General features: G+C 37.6%; 2 protein-coding genes and 1 long non-coding RNA gene across 8 annotated transcripts; 1 reads left to right on the forward strand and 2 right to left on the reverse strand.

The window, feature by feature from the left end:
* The first annotated feature begins 2,510 nt into the window (after positions 1-2,510).
* Positions 2,511-4,625, forward strand: LOC140785024 (ammonium transporter 1 member 1). Its single transcript, XM_073132714.1, has one exon. It carries the CDS (start codon positions 2,833-2,835, stop codon positions 4,348-4,350), a length of 1,518 nt encoding a protein of 505 aa, XP_072988815.1. The 5' UTR covers positions 2,511-2,832; the 3' UTR covers positions 4,351-4,625.
* A 4,085-nt stretch (positions 4,626-8,710) lies between these two features.
* LOC140784869 (pentatricopeptide repeat-containing protein At1g33350-like) lies at positions 8,711-12,255 on the reverse strand. 6 transcript variants are annotated; one of them, XM_073132466.1, is made up of 4 exons: positions 10,529-12,247; positions 10,320-10,385; positions 10,076-10,132; positions 8,711-8,980 (listed from the first exon to the last, which is right to left on the reverse strand). In XM_073132466.1, exon 1 carries the CDS (start codon positions 12,208-12,210, stop codon positions 10,582-10,584), a length of 1,629 nt encoding a protein of 542 aa, XP_072988567.1. In that variant the 5' UTR covers positions 12,211-12,247; the 3' UTR covers positions 8,711-8,980; positions 10,076-10,132; positions 10,320-10,385; positions 10,529-10,581. The 6 variants fall into 6 exon arrangements, with proteins under 6 accessions (XP_072988567.1, XP_072988569.1, XP_072988566.1 ...); XM_073132465.1 differs by lacking the exon at positions 8,711-8,980 and adding an exon at positions 9,642-9,891; XM_073132464.1 differs by lacking the exon at positions 8,711-8,980 and adding an exon at positions 9,642-9,985.
* A 207-nt stretch (positions 12,256-12,462) lies between these two features.
* On the reverse strand, positions 12,463-15,973 carry LOC140784871 (uncharacterized). The gene is made up of 3 exons (XR_012108327.1): positions 15,374-15,973; positions 14,593-14,751; positions 12,463-12,596 (listed from the first exon to the last, which is right to left on the reverse strand). It is a non-coding gene; the product is annotated as an uncharacterized lncRNA (long non-coding RNA).
* Between the last annotated feature and the right edge of the window lie 1,582 nt (positions 15,974-17,555).

Genomic DNA, 17,555 nt, shown 5'->3' on the forward strand with positions numbered 1-17,555 from the left:
CAAAAACCGGTTTGCATCAATTAGTGGTGCTCCATAATGCAAAAATAAAAAATAAAAATAAAAATTGTTCTTTTAAAGCTACAAAATTATTATGCATTCACATGATATCTACTAAAAAGGTCAACTCTCATGTAACTAAGGTAGGTAGTAAAGGGTCGAAGGAACTAAGAGGTATTCATGCCTTCATTTTCCTAATATTTGAAACAATACTAAGCATTTTCGATCCTTTATTCTCTCTTTCACCAGAAAAAAAAAAAAAAAACTTCTAGTTAGAAAATAAATTCCATTCCAAATGAAGAGTTGCTTTAAACTTTTTCTTATCTAGCTTGCCATTGCTAATAAACATATATACTTCTACATTCCCTAAAACCGTATACTTTTACATTTCTCCGTGACAAGATCAGATTAATGATGCATTTATAATCTAAGATCTAGGAAAAAAAGAAGCAATTTAAAATGACTCTCTATTAATTATGTGCATGCATCTAGTTCATTATATAACTATGTGGTTCTCTATTACAGCTCAAAGATAAATTATTATCAGATCGACAATTAAACATTAATTCCATGCCATCTAAAGGCTTTTTTATTTGTATGGATTCTTATTTAATAGCATTAGCTCGTCATTAATGTTCCCCTATTAAAACGAAGAACAACAACAAGAAGAAGAAGGATGAGATCTTACTGCTTGAAGAGCGTGGCTTTTGCGTGTGGCAATAAGAAGCCTACAACTTATCACAAGACCTTTTCAAATAAACCTCTGAAAATATATATAAATGAATCCATCTTGTGGCCCCCAATGTGGAACGAATCCAAAACATTTTATTTTATCTAATGTGGCACCCCAGTATCAGGATGGTGGATGGATTTGACTTTCTTTCGTTGTTGTTTTTAACTTAATATTTGGGTTTTGTCTTGCTTTTCCATCGACCAAAATATATGACAGAGACATAGGGAGTTTATATATATATATATATATATATATATATATATGAAACGCAATATTTTTTAAGTGATAATTTTGAGTTTTAATATACTAATCAAGATGTTACATCTAAAACTTAAAAAAAAAATAATTTAGACATGAGAATTTAATGGCCTAATTAAACTCGTGATGATGTGATTTGAGCCTGAAAATACTTATAAGACCCTTATAACAACCTGCGCATAATCTCATTGCACTTTTTAGATTGAAAAAAGTTAATATATGAGATGCACAATTAATTCATGCTTATTTTCCTAACATGGTGGGAAAAAAAAACGAGAAAATATATAAATCAAATATGTTAATATTTCATTTTGATTAAAGAAGGAGAAGAACCAAAATAGGCCATTTTAATTGCAAATAACACAACTTGTACATGATCAATAAAGCAAATCGCTAAGCATAATATAAGTTGCAGTGTCAAAATTATTTGTTGTTAGTGGAAGTTAAATGGTTGGTTGCAAGAAAATAATAAACCAAAATGATGAATACGAACAACTACAAGGGTTTACTTGTGGAATAAACTAGATACTAGTTTAGTTATGCTTATTTTTTAGATTTATAAGAGCAATTATACCGATTTAGACTATTATGATGTTTGCTCGTAAACTAATATAACGATGTAATTATTATATTTGACATAATATAAAAAATAATAATATTTTAGTAAATGATCAAAATAAATTTTAGAGAAGAGAAAAAGATAAATAATTTAAAAGAGTAATGCACACGTTAGTTGCCACCTCATATTTGTAAAAGAGATATATTTTCATTCTAAACGTAAAACACTAATATCTTTGGAATTATATTCTTATAAAATATAATTATAAAATGTGATTTATATTTATCCGTTAATTAGATAAATTAGAGAGGTTCATTATACTATAATAAAAAAAATATTAAATTCAGATTTAGATAAGATAAATACAAATTAAATTGCTTCATTGCCTAACCTTTTTTTTTTGTCCTTTAGCTTTTAGGCTTAAAAAACACTTTTTATATAAATTCTAATCTAATATTTTGGCTAACATAATATAATAAAAAGAAAAAGCCGGCATTTTAATGGTAACTTTCAGGGGCCTTTTGAACCAAAAACAAAAAAAGCACGGGGTGTTTATGAAAAAATTACCGAACATGTGCAATAAAATAACTTCTGTTAAATTTTCCGCTGGCGTATGGCGACCTTTACCTGAATATTATATATATATTTTAAATAAAAGAAAAGGCTTCCATCAAATATTCAACGTGAAATATAATTTAAAAAATAATAATATCTTGTGTCTCTCGTTGATACACTGATCTAGGTAAACTGATTCTATCTGTGGAACCCTACCGTTGAACGAATCAAACTCTCCTGGGTACCGGATTCCGCCCGATTTTACTAAATAGCCCTCTATTCTCCAGAAAATGATAAAAATGCCATTCTATATGAACCCTGATAATTGAATTTGTAGAAAAGCACAAAAGCTTTCTTTATATATTGTTCGTCTAAGGCCCGAAGTGCAATTAGTCAACAGAGAGGGTTGGAACCGTATTCTTTTTATTATTATTATTATTATAATATAGGGTGTTATAAGTAAATTGACAGATTATTCATATATTCTAATCCGATAACCTGCAACTGTAGATTCCCTTATCACCAGCTAAAAGATGACAAGTGGTTCGTCAAAACAGATTCCGGCGGTACAGTGTACCGTATTCGTCCCGATCTCTCCCAACGGAGTAGGAGACCACTCCTCCCATCTTTATTGTCGTCTTCCCCCCTACTCGCTTCGCCTATAAATCCGAACCCATCTAACCATTTTCTCTACCCCATCACACCTCGTTCCTCCGAGTCCAAGCCAAAAATGTCGACGTGCTCGTTGGACTTGGCTCCCCTCCTCGGCGGCGCCCCAGGGAATGGCACCACCGCGGCGGATTATATCTGCTCCCAGTTCGACAACGTCTCCAACCAGTTCTTGGACGCCGGCTACGCCATCGACTCGACCTACCTCCTCTTCTCTGCCTACCTCGTCTTCGCGATGCAGCTCGGCTTCGCGATGCTCTGCGCCGGGTCCGTCCGCGCCAAGAACACCATGAACATCATGCTTACTAACGTCCTCGACGCTGCCGCCGGCGCCCTCTTCTACTACCTCTTCGGCTTCGCCTTCGCCTTCGGCGCCCCCTCAAACGGCTTCATTGGCAAGCACTTCTTCGGCCTCAAGGAAATCCCTGGGAACGGCTTCGACTACCCCTTCTTCCTCTACCAATGGGCGTTCGCCATTGCCGCCGCCGGCATCACCTCCGGGTCCATCGCTGAGCGCACCCAGTTTGTTGCCTACCTCATCTACTCTGCTTTCCTCACCGGCTTCGTATATCCCGTCGTCTCCCACTGGTTCTGGTCCGCCGATGGCTGGGCAGCCGCCGCACGAGATCCGACCAAGTCCCTCCTCTTCCGCACCGGCGTCATCGACTTCGCCGGATCAGGTGTCGTCCACATGGTCGGAGGGATTGCCGGGTTCTGGGGCGCCCTGATTGAAGGCCCCCGGATCGGGCGATTCGACCACGCGGGCCGATCGGTGGCGCTCCGCGGCCACAGCGCCTCCCTCGTCGTCCTTGGCACCTTCCTCCTCTGGTTCGGCTGGTTCGGGTTCAACCCGGGATCCTTCCTCACCATCTTCAAATCCTACGGCCCATCCGGGTCCATGAACGGCCAGTGGTCCGCAGTCGGCCGGACCGCCGTCACCACCACTCTGGCCGGCAGCGTCGCCGGCCTCACCACCCTCTTCGGCAAGCGCCTCCAGACCGGGCACTGGAACGTCGTCGACGTCTGCAACGGCCTTCTCGGCGGCTTCGCCGCCATCACCTCCGGCTGCGCCGTGGTCGACCCCTGGGCCGCCATCATCTGCGGCTTCGTCTCCGCCTGGGTCCTCATCGGCCTCAACGTGCTGGCCGCCAAGCTGAAGTACGACGACCCGCTAGAAGCCGCCCAGCTCCACGGCGGATGTGGCGCCTGGGGAATCATCTTCACGGCCCTCTTCGCACGTGAGAAGTACGTGAACGAGGTCTACCCAGGGAGGCCCGGGAGGCCCTATGGGCTCTTCATGGGAGGAGGCGGACGGCTATTAGGCGCCCACGTGGTCCAAATCCTGGTGATCATTGGATGGGTAACTTGCACCATGGGTCCCCTGTTCCTTCTCCTGCGCAAGCTCGGGTTGCTGAGGATCTCGGCGGAGGACGAGATGGCCGGGATGGATCTCACCCGCCACGGTGGCTTCGCCTACGCTTACACCGACGACGACGCGAGTAAGCATGACGGGGGCGAGGGGTTCATGCTCAAGTCCGCGCAGACACGGGTCGAGCCTTCCGCTGCCAATCAGGCTTAGCCACGTCATCCCAGTTAGCCCCAATCATTTTATTGTGTTTTCTATGCAAAGGTGTATAAATATTAATTTGTTTTTAATTTCCCCCGTGTTTCTTTTTTTTTTTTTCCTTTTTTATTTTCCTTTTTTATTTTGTGGTGGATGGTGTGGTAATAAGGGTGTGGTGGTTAAACGAATATGTATAGAGAGGTCAGGGGATAGATAAGTGGGGAGTGATGGAGTTCGTCATTGCTTTTTTGTTGGTTACTCAATTTAATGGTTTGTGGTCTCTTCTCTTCTCTCCTTGGTTTCTTTTCGTTTTCGGGATTTTGTCTTATCTAATGGTTGCTTAGGATCGGTTTGTTTTCTGCACCACTCCTTTTTTATTTTTTTTCTTATAAAGTATGTGATATATTATATATTTATTCTAAAATGAACAAGAGTTTTATATCGTATCACATCTTTTTTATCCAGCAACCAAAACTAATTAAGCAGTAGGTGATCTAAGAAGAAGAAGAAGAAGAAGAAAAGAAGGGTTAAAGTCTTTCCCCTTGGATATGTGGATATGTTAGCTATAATGTCTCTCTCGCAACTTGAGTGTGAGGGTTGGTGGGAGATAGCAGGAGGAGGGAGGAGGCGGCTCCACCCATCAATTCACTCGCCATGCTTTCAGAGACTTTGACTTCCTGAAAGCAGGGCTGGCGGTCAATTACCGTGTACATAGCAACAGAGAGTGACGAGTCGTGAAAAATAAAATTTATTACATTAAATTACCATAGTTATGTAGCAATAATATGTTAGTAAATATACCCTCATATTAATAAATAAAAAAGTTTAATTTGAAAGGACTTGAGAGGAAAAGTAAGTAAAACAAAATTGGAGAGAAGGGCACATGAGAGAGGCATGCATGCATCCAGGCAGCTCCGTGAGAGTCATGAGAGTCTCAAGCTCAGCCTCAGGCTCAGCTGCAGTACAAAAGTGTGACAACCTTGCAGTTGAGGATTAAATAAATTCTAGGGTTTTCATCCCAATGGGTTATTAAACTAAGAAGATAGAGTAGGTACAGGACGAGGGACAAATTCCAAAGGGTTTGAAGAATCTAACAACAGTTGTATAATGTTATGACCATGTGCAAGAAAACACTCTTGGAATATGTAACTCCTGTAGGTCTGGTGGATGGCCTTCTTTTATTATCAGCCGCACACTCACCAACGAATAGCTAGCAACTACACTCTTTAGAAACTCTTATATGTATATATATGTATGTATAGAAAAGGCAAAAGATATAACGCATTACCTCAAACGAATGGCGTAAGAAACCTCAGGAATGAAGGATGTGATACTGGGTATCACAGTATAGTAAATTACGTAAAAGTGCATAGATAGACCCAAGCTGCTCTGCCAAGAAGACTTAGTTAACTAGTCAGTAGGATTATTAACTTGTTTGAAGCAATGGGACACGGAAGCAAATTGAAAGTAAGATGAGATAAAATATATTAGATAATATATGCTTATTAAGCTGACACAAAATATATAATCTTACCCAGAAAATTATTATCTAAATAGTCCCATCCCCAAACTTAGTGTTTTGATTTTATGAGCACTTTACTTGGCATGTGAAAACATCTTGTTAGTCTAGTTTTTTCTCGCCTGCATAAGGAGACAGTTGATGTATCCAAAATATATCCCTTTTAAGTACTCTAATTGTCGATAATATTTTTGGGTAAATATATTTGTGAGAGATTAGAAACAAAATAGATAGTGTGTGTGAGAGAGAGAGAGAGAGAGAGAGAGAGAGGAAGAAGACTTCGGTCCTCATTATTTACTCAACAATACTTCTCTAGCTCTCTCACCGGCTGTACGTACCCAAAGATATGTCGATTACTAAGAGTTGCTTTCGTAAACAAAACGTACAAAAGAACGAAGTACGGGACTTTACAAAACCATTCATCTCTGGTAGATGGTCGATGGATCTTTTAAGGTTTGACCATCAAAAGGATTTAAATGCTATCTAAAATAATTATTAGTAGATCTCCCTCCCCCTATTGAGTGATGAGTATTGACCCCAAAAGGAGAAGGGGAGAGACGTCAATGTCGTAATATGGCCCATTTGAGCTTTAAAATCTAGCTAAGATCTACAAAAAAAGTCTTCAAAACAAACATAGTGGGCTATGTTTCTGAGAAGATCGATGAGGACTTTAGGCTTATTCATTTGTCATAAAGAAAATGGAAGGCAGTCAAACAATGCATGCGGAAACAAATAAATGGTATTTTGGTAGGGCTATAAATTGACTAGTTTGGTGAGATCAAGCATGTTTGATTTATTGTATACGCCCCTCTTTTTGTAGACAACCTGGAAGAAGATATCTTTTCTTCATTAACTTTGATCACATTTCGCAAATTTTGCTTTCCCATGGTGCTAGAGGGGTTGGATCTTTAACGGATACGGGTCAGATCCATATAGGATCAAACTGCATATATCGATAAAATCTAAGAAATAAGAGTCAAGCCTACTATTTTAGTCCAGTGGTTACTAGCCTATAACAAAGGTCGTGGATTTGATCCCCATATGAATGGGGAGATTGATATTAAGTGTTATTTTCACCGTTGTATTATATACTTATGATTTGAGTTTGCTTCTTTTAAAAGTTGGTTTAATTGTCCATTATATATATATATATGTATGCTTAGGCTGGACTATCTAGAGAAAGTTTAGGAAAGTAGTAGTAAGACAATAACTTTGGATGTTGCCAGTGACCTTCGTATTTGATTCCTTAACTTAGTGAGGGAAGAAAAAGAGGGAGGTGGTCAACAAATGCACGCGGAGTAATTAATAATGGTGTGCAGGTGATGCTGCTTCCCTTTCCATAAATTATAGGGACATTTTTTTAAAAGTACCACACATTTTATCTTTATTGTTATTAACATCTCACTGTATGACTATTTACATTTATTTTGTATTGGCTTAAAAATATCCCGGATTGAATTTAATTTAGTAGTTGAGTTAGATTTAAAAATATCCCATATAACTTGTTTAATAAACAGATTGTGTTACTATTTAAAAATTCTAACATGTTTAATAAATAAGTTATGTTTGTGTTTACATTAATACGATGTTATCCAAACCCAATAAGACCCAAACCTGGTTAACAAGACACAATTGTTACCCCTATATCTAAGAAGCAATAATACTACAACAATACAAGTATGCCATATTAATTTATAAAAAGTTGTCACAGTTATTACGCATATAGTTAATTTTACTCATCTATATAATAAGTATCGATTAAACATACCAATAAAATGGTGCTTTTAATAAAATAAAAATAAAATACAGATGTAGAATAATAAATACTCCAATTATAAGATGGTAATGATAATAAAAGCAAAAAATTATTGTGTTTTTTAAATAAATTTGTCTAAATTCTATTTTGGTAAGACCATGCATGCATGATTGATTGCATACGCCCCTTTTTTAATAGGCAAGTTGGAAGATATCTTTTCCATTCACGTTATTGGTCACAAGTGGGTTGGAGTGGAGGCTGACCATAATTCCGAGGATGGCTTTTGGAGTCTTGCTCTTCCCCTTTGTCCTTAGAGGACTGGATCTTGCTCAGGTCCACGAACGCAAGCCGGATCCACGCAAGATCCGAAACAAAACATAGATAGAAAGATCGGGTGCACATTTTGAGTCCGAGTCAGGAAATAGGATAGAGTATCAAAGGTCTTATTATTTCATATGCTCTAAATTCTTGGCCCTCTTTGGTCAGATGGAATAAGAATTTTATTTGGGAATAAATTCTCTTTATTTCGTAATCGAACACGGGATAAGATTTTAGGATAGAAAATTGGAATAAAATTTCTCATCTCAAATATCTCTATTCTATGTTTTTGCTTGGGATAATTTTTTTTGGTGTAACTTATCCACTTATTCCAAAACCCAAATGACCCATTTACCATCTTGGTATATATTAAAATATGGTCATATATTATGATTTAAATTCGGTCGAACGATATAATGTAAGTATAATAAATTCGATAATATATGTGGTGAAAGATATTTTAATATGGAATGTCCAATTATAATTCTATTTATATGTATATTGTATAAATTATGATGTATTAAATTAAATTATTTTTATCCGAGAATTGTAAAAATAAAATTATACTTATAAAATAAAATTATAATTTATATTTAGTTTTAAATATGCTCCTATCTTTCTCAACAAGAAAATAAATGTATATTGACATTCAACTAAGAAAAGAAAATCAAAGATCAATTTGATAATTTGTATCCCTTTTTCTAACTTATCACAAAAAAAACTATCTTAGCCCTATATTTTTGTTCCATCACTTATTCATTTTTTCACAACTAAACACTAAATTAGAATTAAAATATTTTTTATTTCAAAATAAATTCTTATTTATTCCAATTTCAATTTTTTTAATTCTACAAAAAGAACAGGCGCCCTCAAGTCCAAACTCGTAGCTCAAGCTCGACTCAAATCGGCTCGATCTTAGCTTGCTCGAACTCAGCTTGAATGACACTTATAGATAGATTTGTAGATCTTATAAACCTTTTACATCCCCAAGCAAGTAGTGTTGGTCCGAGCTCTTCGCCTCTTCTTTTACGCTGCAGAGTCCACCGTTGCATCTAAAAATTTATGGACGTAGAAATTAATGTTCATAATTGACAGACAAATTAAAAAGAAGAGTCGGAGGATTGCATTTTGTAGTTTCGGCTCAAGAAACACGAGCACCTCTCCAGAGATTTTCCCTAGATATTCAAGAAGTCTAGGAAATAAGTAAATACGAGTGGTCTTCATCTTTGAAGAATAGATAACAACTACCACCGAGTACTTTGGACAAAGCAAGTAGATCTTTTCACATTAAATTAATATTCATTTAGAGACCAGAAAAGGGGTATAGCAATCTAGATGATAATATGAACATTTCAAATTACCGCAAAGTATTGGCAATAGACTATAGGAAAATTCACTAGACATCTTCTCAAAAGAATGAAGATTCCATAGACATGTAGAATAATAATGAGTAAATAACACTATATGAGGCTGGCTTACTTATAAATAATGTTATAAAATAACAATTAGTTGACATTTTGATGGTGTTCAAAGTTTAGACAGTAAATAAAATTGTGACGGAATTGTCATTGAATGCATCTGCTACAATATCTTCTAGGATGAACAATTTATCGAACACTAATTTACAGTAGCATTGACTAATCTAGCCTTGAACTCTCAAACAGGATATAACCAGTAAGAATAATAGGAATACCTAACATAGGCAATTCCAAATGGAAAAGTCCTTGCAATAGGTTATTGAGGCTTATGAATCAGTAAACAACAATTCTAAGGATAAGATGGAAGGTTTTAGGAACTAAATCAACAAGGGTATTTCTCAAATAGATCAAGAATACAGGCATGCAGTTGGAATTCTTATGCATTAGATGCTTCAATCAAGAGTATGATAGTTTCACCACTATCGACAAAGAGCGGATCTACCTACTCTGGCAGAACTTTTTGTTGTAGTAAATACTTTTGACCTCTGCTTACAATCAGAAGAATATCCATGAGCATATATCGCCAAATTTGCTCTTTCTTCTTCTTGATGAACAAAATATTGTAAGTGGAAAAACTACCTATACAGATGTAGACGTGTAATTATGTTTGCATCAGCAATATTACTGGTAAGTGTGAAAAAAACATTAGTATGTGGCCTGAGAGTTTACCATTTTCACCAAATCTGAAAGTACACCAGCTCATCAATGAAGGTAAAGAATTAGGACCTGCCAAGAGAATTAGAAATTGAGTGGCGTAAAATATTAATGGGGGCAAATCTGAGATCTTTTAATTGATTTATCAGTTAGAATTATGATATTCTAGAACAATCAATTGGCCAACATAGACGTAGACCAGTCAACAGTAGCTATTGGAAGGAGAACAATGTATATATATATATTCCTCAGGACAGACATATCTGTGGTTGCACTGATAGATAGAGCAGCATCTCCAGCAGTGTTCGATATTCTTCAGCTAACTCTGTAATCAAGATCTAGATGAAATCACTTGAAGCATATCATGCCAAATTATAGCTTGAAATCAAGACCAAGCACATTAACCTAGTTCAACATTCTCTATCGTATGGACATAAAAAAGATATATGTAAGCTTGTTTAGTTTCACCTCTGTCAAGCATCCACCAATCCAGCCAACAAGTACAACCCAACAGATCTTGTCTATGATATCTGCTCATGCTTCCATTGTCCAGCTAACTCTTCCAGGACCTTATAAATCTCGTCTGATACTGGGTGGAGTTTATTACCAGAATAAAACTGGTGAGTCTTGTTATCCACCTCAATCCAACTGCAACCAGGTAATTTCTTCCCTCCCATCTTCTTCATAGCCTTTCTCACCTTTCCCATCTCTTCCCACATGCCACATTCACTATACAGGTTTGCCAACATTACACCATAATCAGTATTATTTGGATTAATCTCCAACAACTTTCTAACAGCGAATTCTGCTAGCTCTGTTACCCGATAAATCCTACAACCATTGAGCAAAGATCCCCACACGACCTCATCAGGTTCTATTCTCATATTCTTGACAATCTTCATTGCATCTTCAAAGCGTCCAGCCCGACCAAGAAGGTCTATGACACAGCCATAATGCTCAATCTCTGGCTCAATCTGGTAGTCACGACTCATTGACTCAAAATAACTGAGACCTTCATCAATGAATCCTCCATGGGTGCATGCATTTAGTAGTCCCACAAAAGTAACTTCGTCGGGTTTAACCCCTTGAAGCTTCATCTCATGGAAGGATACTATTGCACTCTCGCTGTGCCCATGGAGCGCAAGACAATTGATCATAGAATTCCAGGTTGTCAGGCTCCTGTCAGACAAAACATTGAATATCCATCTTGCTTCCTTCAAGTTACCACATTTTCCATACATATCAATCAACCCATTCAAAACGAATGAATTAAAACCAATACGGTTCCTGTAGATGTAACCATGTACTAATTTCCCCAGCCGAAGCATTCCAAGGTGCCCGCAAGCTGAGAGCACGCAAGAGACCGTAGTCTGATTAGGCCTTGCTCCCTCAACAACCATCCTCTGGAAAAGTGAAACCACATCAGAAAACAGCCCATTCTGTGCGCAACCTGCGACCACCGCATTCCACGAAGGCACATCCCGCTCATGCATTTCCTCAAATAAAGACATCGCATTTGCCATCTTACCGACCCGTGCATAACCAGAAATCATCGCCGTCCGAGACACCACATTTCTCTCACTCAATCCATCAAACAGCAAACGTGCAGTATGAAGATCAGCAAACCTTGCGTACACATCAAGAAGTGACGTCTGCACCACATTATACCCCTCAAATCCACTTTTGACAACATGGGTATGGACCAATTTCATCAAGTTTAGACCCGCGTCATGGGAGGGGAACAAAGCTCTCAGAACAAGAGGATAAATGAACTCATTAGGCCGAGGGTGGCCGCGTCGCAGCATGCGATTGAAGAGATCGAGAACGGAGCCGGCGTCGCAAATTGACGAATAGGCGGTGATCATGGCGGTGTAGAGGAAGACATTGGGCGCCGCGAGGCTGTCAAAGATGGAGCGGGCGCAGCGGAGGTCGGCGAGGACGAGGGAGCAGAAGCGGACGAGTTTGAAAGAGACGAATTGGGACTGGCCGTGGCCGGAGGTGATGAGGCGGGACTGGAGCTGCTTGAGATGGGCGAGGTGAGTGCATCTCCCAAGGAGGGAAAGGACTTGATCTTTGGAGTTGGTGTGAAGGATAGGGTTGGGAAGCATCTTAGAGTTAGTTTGAGACTCTGGTACCTGGAGGGAGCCCATCTGTCACAATCCAACGACTATCCGAGTTCCAACATCCATATCTACCAATAAAAAGGTGACATTTTATTTTATGCCTAACTGGACAAAAGACGAGTTAAAATGATCATTTTGTCAACAAGGAACAGAAAATTGTGACAGAGAAATAAAGCTGGGATTGGATAGCTACTATTTGGACAACTAAAGAACTAGTTATCATTGTAGAAAGTTGGATACGAGGATGCTTACCTGAAGATAAGCAGAATGACAACAACTACAACATATCTGATTTTCCTACTGGTATGAATAAATAACAGAAGCAGTAGACAGTAGCTGGACCAAATTCTCAGCTTCATCCCCTCTTCTGTTTTTCTACTCTCCTTTCTCTTACTCCGTCGCACATTGCAAATCTGAAAAGGAGCACAAGAAATAAGAGGAGCATACGTCTAGCGCAATAGAACCATTAAAGTATACAAGAGGAAAAAAAAAAGAGGAAATGGAAACAATATTTGCCTTCCAATAATATAGAACTTAATTCATGCTACTTAAAAGGTCAGCTATCCAAAAACAATTTAACAGTTGGCTATTGTGCCGAAAGATTGCTCCATTCATAATATTGTTCTCCTTTTTCACGTCATGTTATCAAGCAACACTATATAATTCTGCAATGTATATCCTTAGAGAATACATTGACTAACTGGACATACGGTGTAATCGAATTAGTAAAGCCATGAGGTTCAAGGAACTATGCTTGAAAACTCAAAAGGAACAGGGATATATCATATTATACCAGTCATTATTGTTCATACTAGATTTTAGATCACACAAAACACGATAAGATCCTTGCTCATGTAGATCACATCCATAACAGCATAAACAACTTCACGGTGTCATAGCATCCTGAAGAGGAAAAACCACATGAAGTAAAATGAAAATACGAGAGATACGTAGTATAGAGAGCATTCAACATAAAACCTTCCCATATAAAGGACTAAATGGAAATAATAACAAGTGTCTGATACTTTGGTACTAATAACCGATGAAATAAATCAATCGTCCTGAAAGATGAACTGCAAAAGATAACCAAGTTCAATTCAGTACAGCTGAACTGCTGGAATCTTATTCTCCTGAAAACCATCAGTTAGTTTCTATGGATTATCAGTTCAATCACATAATAACAAAACGAGGGAGTAATTCAAAATCAGAAACGAGTAATAGATCTTAACATCAGGATCAGGAGCTCGGCTCTGCATGGCTACAGAAAGGCCTATTTCTTAAAAAGTAGAATTTGTGTTTTCTTAGGAGGGGAAAACCAGCTTAGTATTACCCAGTTGAAAGTACATCTCAAGCAAGTAAAACTTTAAAAGTTGATTTTCTGGAGAGGCCAGAAAATTTAACACGCAGTTTATGATTTCGCAGTTGTTCAGACAAACAAACATTTATGAAAAGAGATAAGCTTACCACACAACAAGACATTGTGATTAATTAGCTTAGACAACAGAGTAATTTTTTTTAGGCCAATTAAGATCCAAGAATGAAGCAATAGTGTTTGGCAGCTCAAAAGAAGCTTCTATGCACAAGGAGATCATTGCTGTAAAATGAACAGAAAGCAAGAAAACAGAGAATTGGAAAAAAAAACATGATCTGACAAAAAAAAAAAGGTAGAATTTTAACAGAAAAAAATGACATCTAAATAAAATTTAAGTTCAAATATCAGGAAAAGCTTGCCGCAACCAACAATGTTTGATAGATAAAGGACATAAATAGTACTGAGAAAAATAAGAAAGCTGAATGGAGTCCCTCTAACCTGTAATAGTAAAAATGGATAATTGCATTTTACCCCAAAAGTTTTATTAAGTGCAGATAAGACTTTGCATCTTATTGTCCTAAAACCTCATCAGTTATATTATGTATTTAAGTATTTCAATCATAATATTACACTTGACCAAAATTAGTGAAGATGCATTATCTGTAGCAGCTACATAATCAGAAACAAGTAAGAAACTGATACCATTAGAATCAGGAGCATCAAGGTTAGCATTGCATTTATACAAATATCATGCTATGGATTGACGAACAGAACATGCATTTATTAGGAGGTCAGCAAAACCAACAGTTCTTCTCCTGTGAGTACTATTATATAGATGCTTTTCTCGATAAGTCAGCAATACCAACAGTCAGCTTATGATTATGTAAGGCTGGCCAAATTAATGAATGAATCTCCAGAGGAATTTCTCCTAGCTTTTCAGTTTATGAGCTTCATTTTAAAGAATCTAGCATGTATGGGAAAAGTTATAGTCGCAAGAATTAGCAAGATGTCATGATATACTGGCTCTGACGAAAGGAAAAAAAAAAAAAAAGGTGCTATGCCTTGCAAGAATCTAGGAGGAAGCAATATTTTTTCACCTTGGGGAGATGATATATAATCCAATAAGAGTGCTGCAGCATCTTTAAATGACGAGAAGTTGCTGTCCTCTGTTTGTAGTTCTTTATTCTTTCTTTTTCACTGTCAAAGACCACCAATGACTATTGTAAAATTTGAGCTCAGATCAGTTCTTTATTATCCTGCATAAGTAATAACAGGGAAAGACTAAGAAATTCAAATCGATTCGAATGAAAACTTTCTGAAGATAACAATCCCTGTTTCCACAGGGAGAACTAGAATTGAAAGATTACAGCAGGACAACAAAGATGCCACATAGCCTAGGAGAAAAATTCCTGATGGGACAGAACAGGATTATAAATAGAGATCATTTACTAGTGAATACAACAATGTTTCTTAACCCAATCCTAATAGCAAATACCTTCGTATGCAAGAACATCATGAATTCATATTCTTTCCCTCTATGAATCCTTCAATTTTGTTAATTTTAATATCTTCCAAGTTCAAAGCAGAGCAAAATGTTCCGAAGAATAGGCAGATAATTTTTGAAGCATAATACACCGAAATAATGCCTGTCCGGCAAGATGTTATTTATCGATATCTAGTAGAATTACAAGTTTCACAGCAAATTGTACTAATTATTAACTTCACAGACAAGTATTGGGTAACACTGAACACTAACACTACGAGTAAATCCCGAGAAAAGAAAATGTAATCACCCTACTCCTCGGAAGGATCTGTAACAAGAAATCGATACGACTTGGAACAACACTCGTGCGTCGATAGTAGAACCAGTGAACTTACACAATGTCAAATTCTGTCTCCTTAACGGGAAAGAAGCGCCGAATTAGAAGTTGGTAGATGGAGACCAGACTGTGTGAGAGCCAACGGCACAGTAGTTTGCCTGGCTTGTGCAACAGGGGAAGCATGGCGAGAAGGCCGGACGTGTATGCGACCCAAGTGTGGCGAGGAAGGACGACGATGGAGACGAGGGAGGAGAGAAAGAAACCGACGGATAGGACGCCGATGAGCTCATAGCATCGGGCTATCACGGGATGGTTGGAGAGGAAGGTCGGAGCGGCCCGAGAGGTGCAGAAGCAGAAGATGCCGATGATGGAGAAAACCAAGATGTGGATTGGGATGTCCTCCTCGGCACCGTTAGTCGAGAGGCGGGGAGAGGCGAGAGCTACGATGGCGCCAACCGCTGTAGCAGCTAATGGGTTGGAAGAAAGTTGAAGTAGAGGTGATGGCGTAGGCTCTACTTCCTCAAGTCCAGCTCCCGCTGTAAGGGGAATAGAAGACCCCTCCATCAAGGTGGAAGCTAATTGGGAATTAAAGTGTAGCAAGCGTAGATAAGAAAAGAGAGAGAGGGGAAGGGGAGAGGAGGGAAGGAGGGGGAGAGATGGTTTTGGAGTGGGGAGGACCGATCATTTTATAGATGTGCGGGGGAAAGAGAGTCGACTTTGTTGAGCGTCTTTGTTTTTTTATCGTATGAACATCACTCTATTGCATATTTTATGATTCTTACCCCTATTTAGAATTTTAAAGATACTTATTTTTTCTATAATATTTATTTAACACCCTGAGTTAATTTAATCTAACTATAATCAAATTGAATGATATCACAAAGAGAATATTCTATTATAATCCACTATATAATTTATAACATCATAAATTATCCTTGTACTTATCTGTAATTTTATTCATAACTTGAACATTCATACTTATTGTTTTTTCTCAAATTTTAGAGAACATTACCTAAATGTCAAGCCAATTTTAGAGCTTTCAAACTCTGGAGATCTTAGAGCTCCCCAAAAGTAAAGCAGATTTTATTACTTGAGAACTCAAAGATGGGAAGAGAGATGAAAAAAATTTAAAAAAAGATGGAGAAAAAAAAATTTTGAGCTAAAGAGATAGAGAAAATTAGATAAAGTTGAGGGAAGCTTTTAAGACCTTGGGGAATTTTTTTTGTCGGTTGTGGGTTTTGATATATTTGTGAGGTAGAGTTTAGTTATAGGTAAAAGAATTTAGATTTTGTGAGGTTAGGGTTTAATTTGGAAAAAAAATAATTTTATGGGAATTTAGGTTAGGTTAGAAACTTTTAAGAATATTTTAGTCATGTATGAACTAGAGTCACATCAACTTTTAAGAATATTTATAAAAATCTCCTTTTTTAGAGAGGGAAACTAAATAGTTGAAGTAAAGTTGGTCGAGAGGGGGAGACGAGAAGTACGATGCCGCGGTTGAAGTAGACGTGATCTCTTTGTTATAAGGGAGGGAGGGAGGGAGGGAGGAAGGAACGCGGGAGAGATGCTTTTGGAAAGAGGGGAACGAGTACTTTATAACATGGGGGAGGAGGTTAGTATAACGGGTAGGATTAACTCCAACTCCACCCGCTATCTGACCTGACTCGGATCAGATTTAGATAAAATATTTCTATCCGATTCGGATACGGATTCGGATTCGGATACGAATAGAATTTTTAAAAATTTTCGGATATGGATTCGGATACGGGTCGGATATATTTTTCGGATTCGGATACGGATATCGGATATCCGTTTATCCACATATTTTTTTAAATAATTTAACAGTTTTTAATTTGCTTATTTAAATAGTAAATATTAATATTATTACTAATAATACGTTATATATTATTTATAGAGATTAATTTCTCTAATTTTATATATTTGGCATACAAAAAAATTATTTGTTGTAAAACTCTTAATAATTTTATGTTAATTATATTTAAATAAAATATTATAATTATTTTAAATTCAATCAAGTTTAAGATCTGATCATTTATCCGAAAATTATTCGTATCCGTTTAGTTAGGATATAGTTTTAAATTTTGCTATCCGTCCAATATCCGTATTCAAATTCGTATCAAAACTAAAAATACGAATCGAGATATGGGTTAAGCACTATCTGATCCGTTTTTACCCCTAGAGAGAAGAGGAGTTTGGTGAATGGGAGAGGGGATTTAGAA

Source organism: Typha latifolia, chromosome 3 (genome assembly GCF_019914945.1).
Source record: "Typha latifolia isolate L0001 chromosome 3, TyphaL0001v2, whole genome shotgun sequence".
Classification (NCBI taxonomy): domain Eukaryota; kingdom Viridiplantae; phylum Streptophyta; class Magnoliopsida; order Poales; family Typhaceae; genus Typha; species Typha latifolia.

What these genes read in the sequence shown, in the direction of transcription:
- LOC140785024 (XM_073132714.1), top strand. Translation starts at nt 2,833, where the DNA reads ATGTCGACGTGCTCGTTGGACTTGGCTCCCCTCCTCGGCGGCGCCCCA.
- LOC140784869 (XM_073132468.1), bottom strand. Translation starts at nt 12,210, where the DNA reads ATGGGCTCCCTCCAGGTACCAGAGTCTCAAACTAACTCTAAGATGCTT.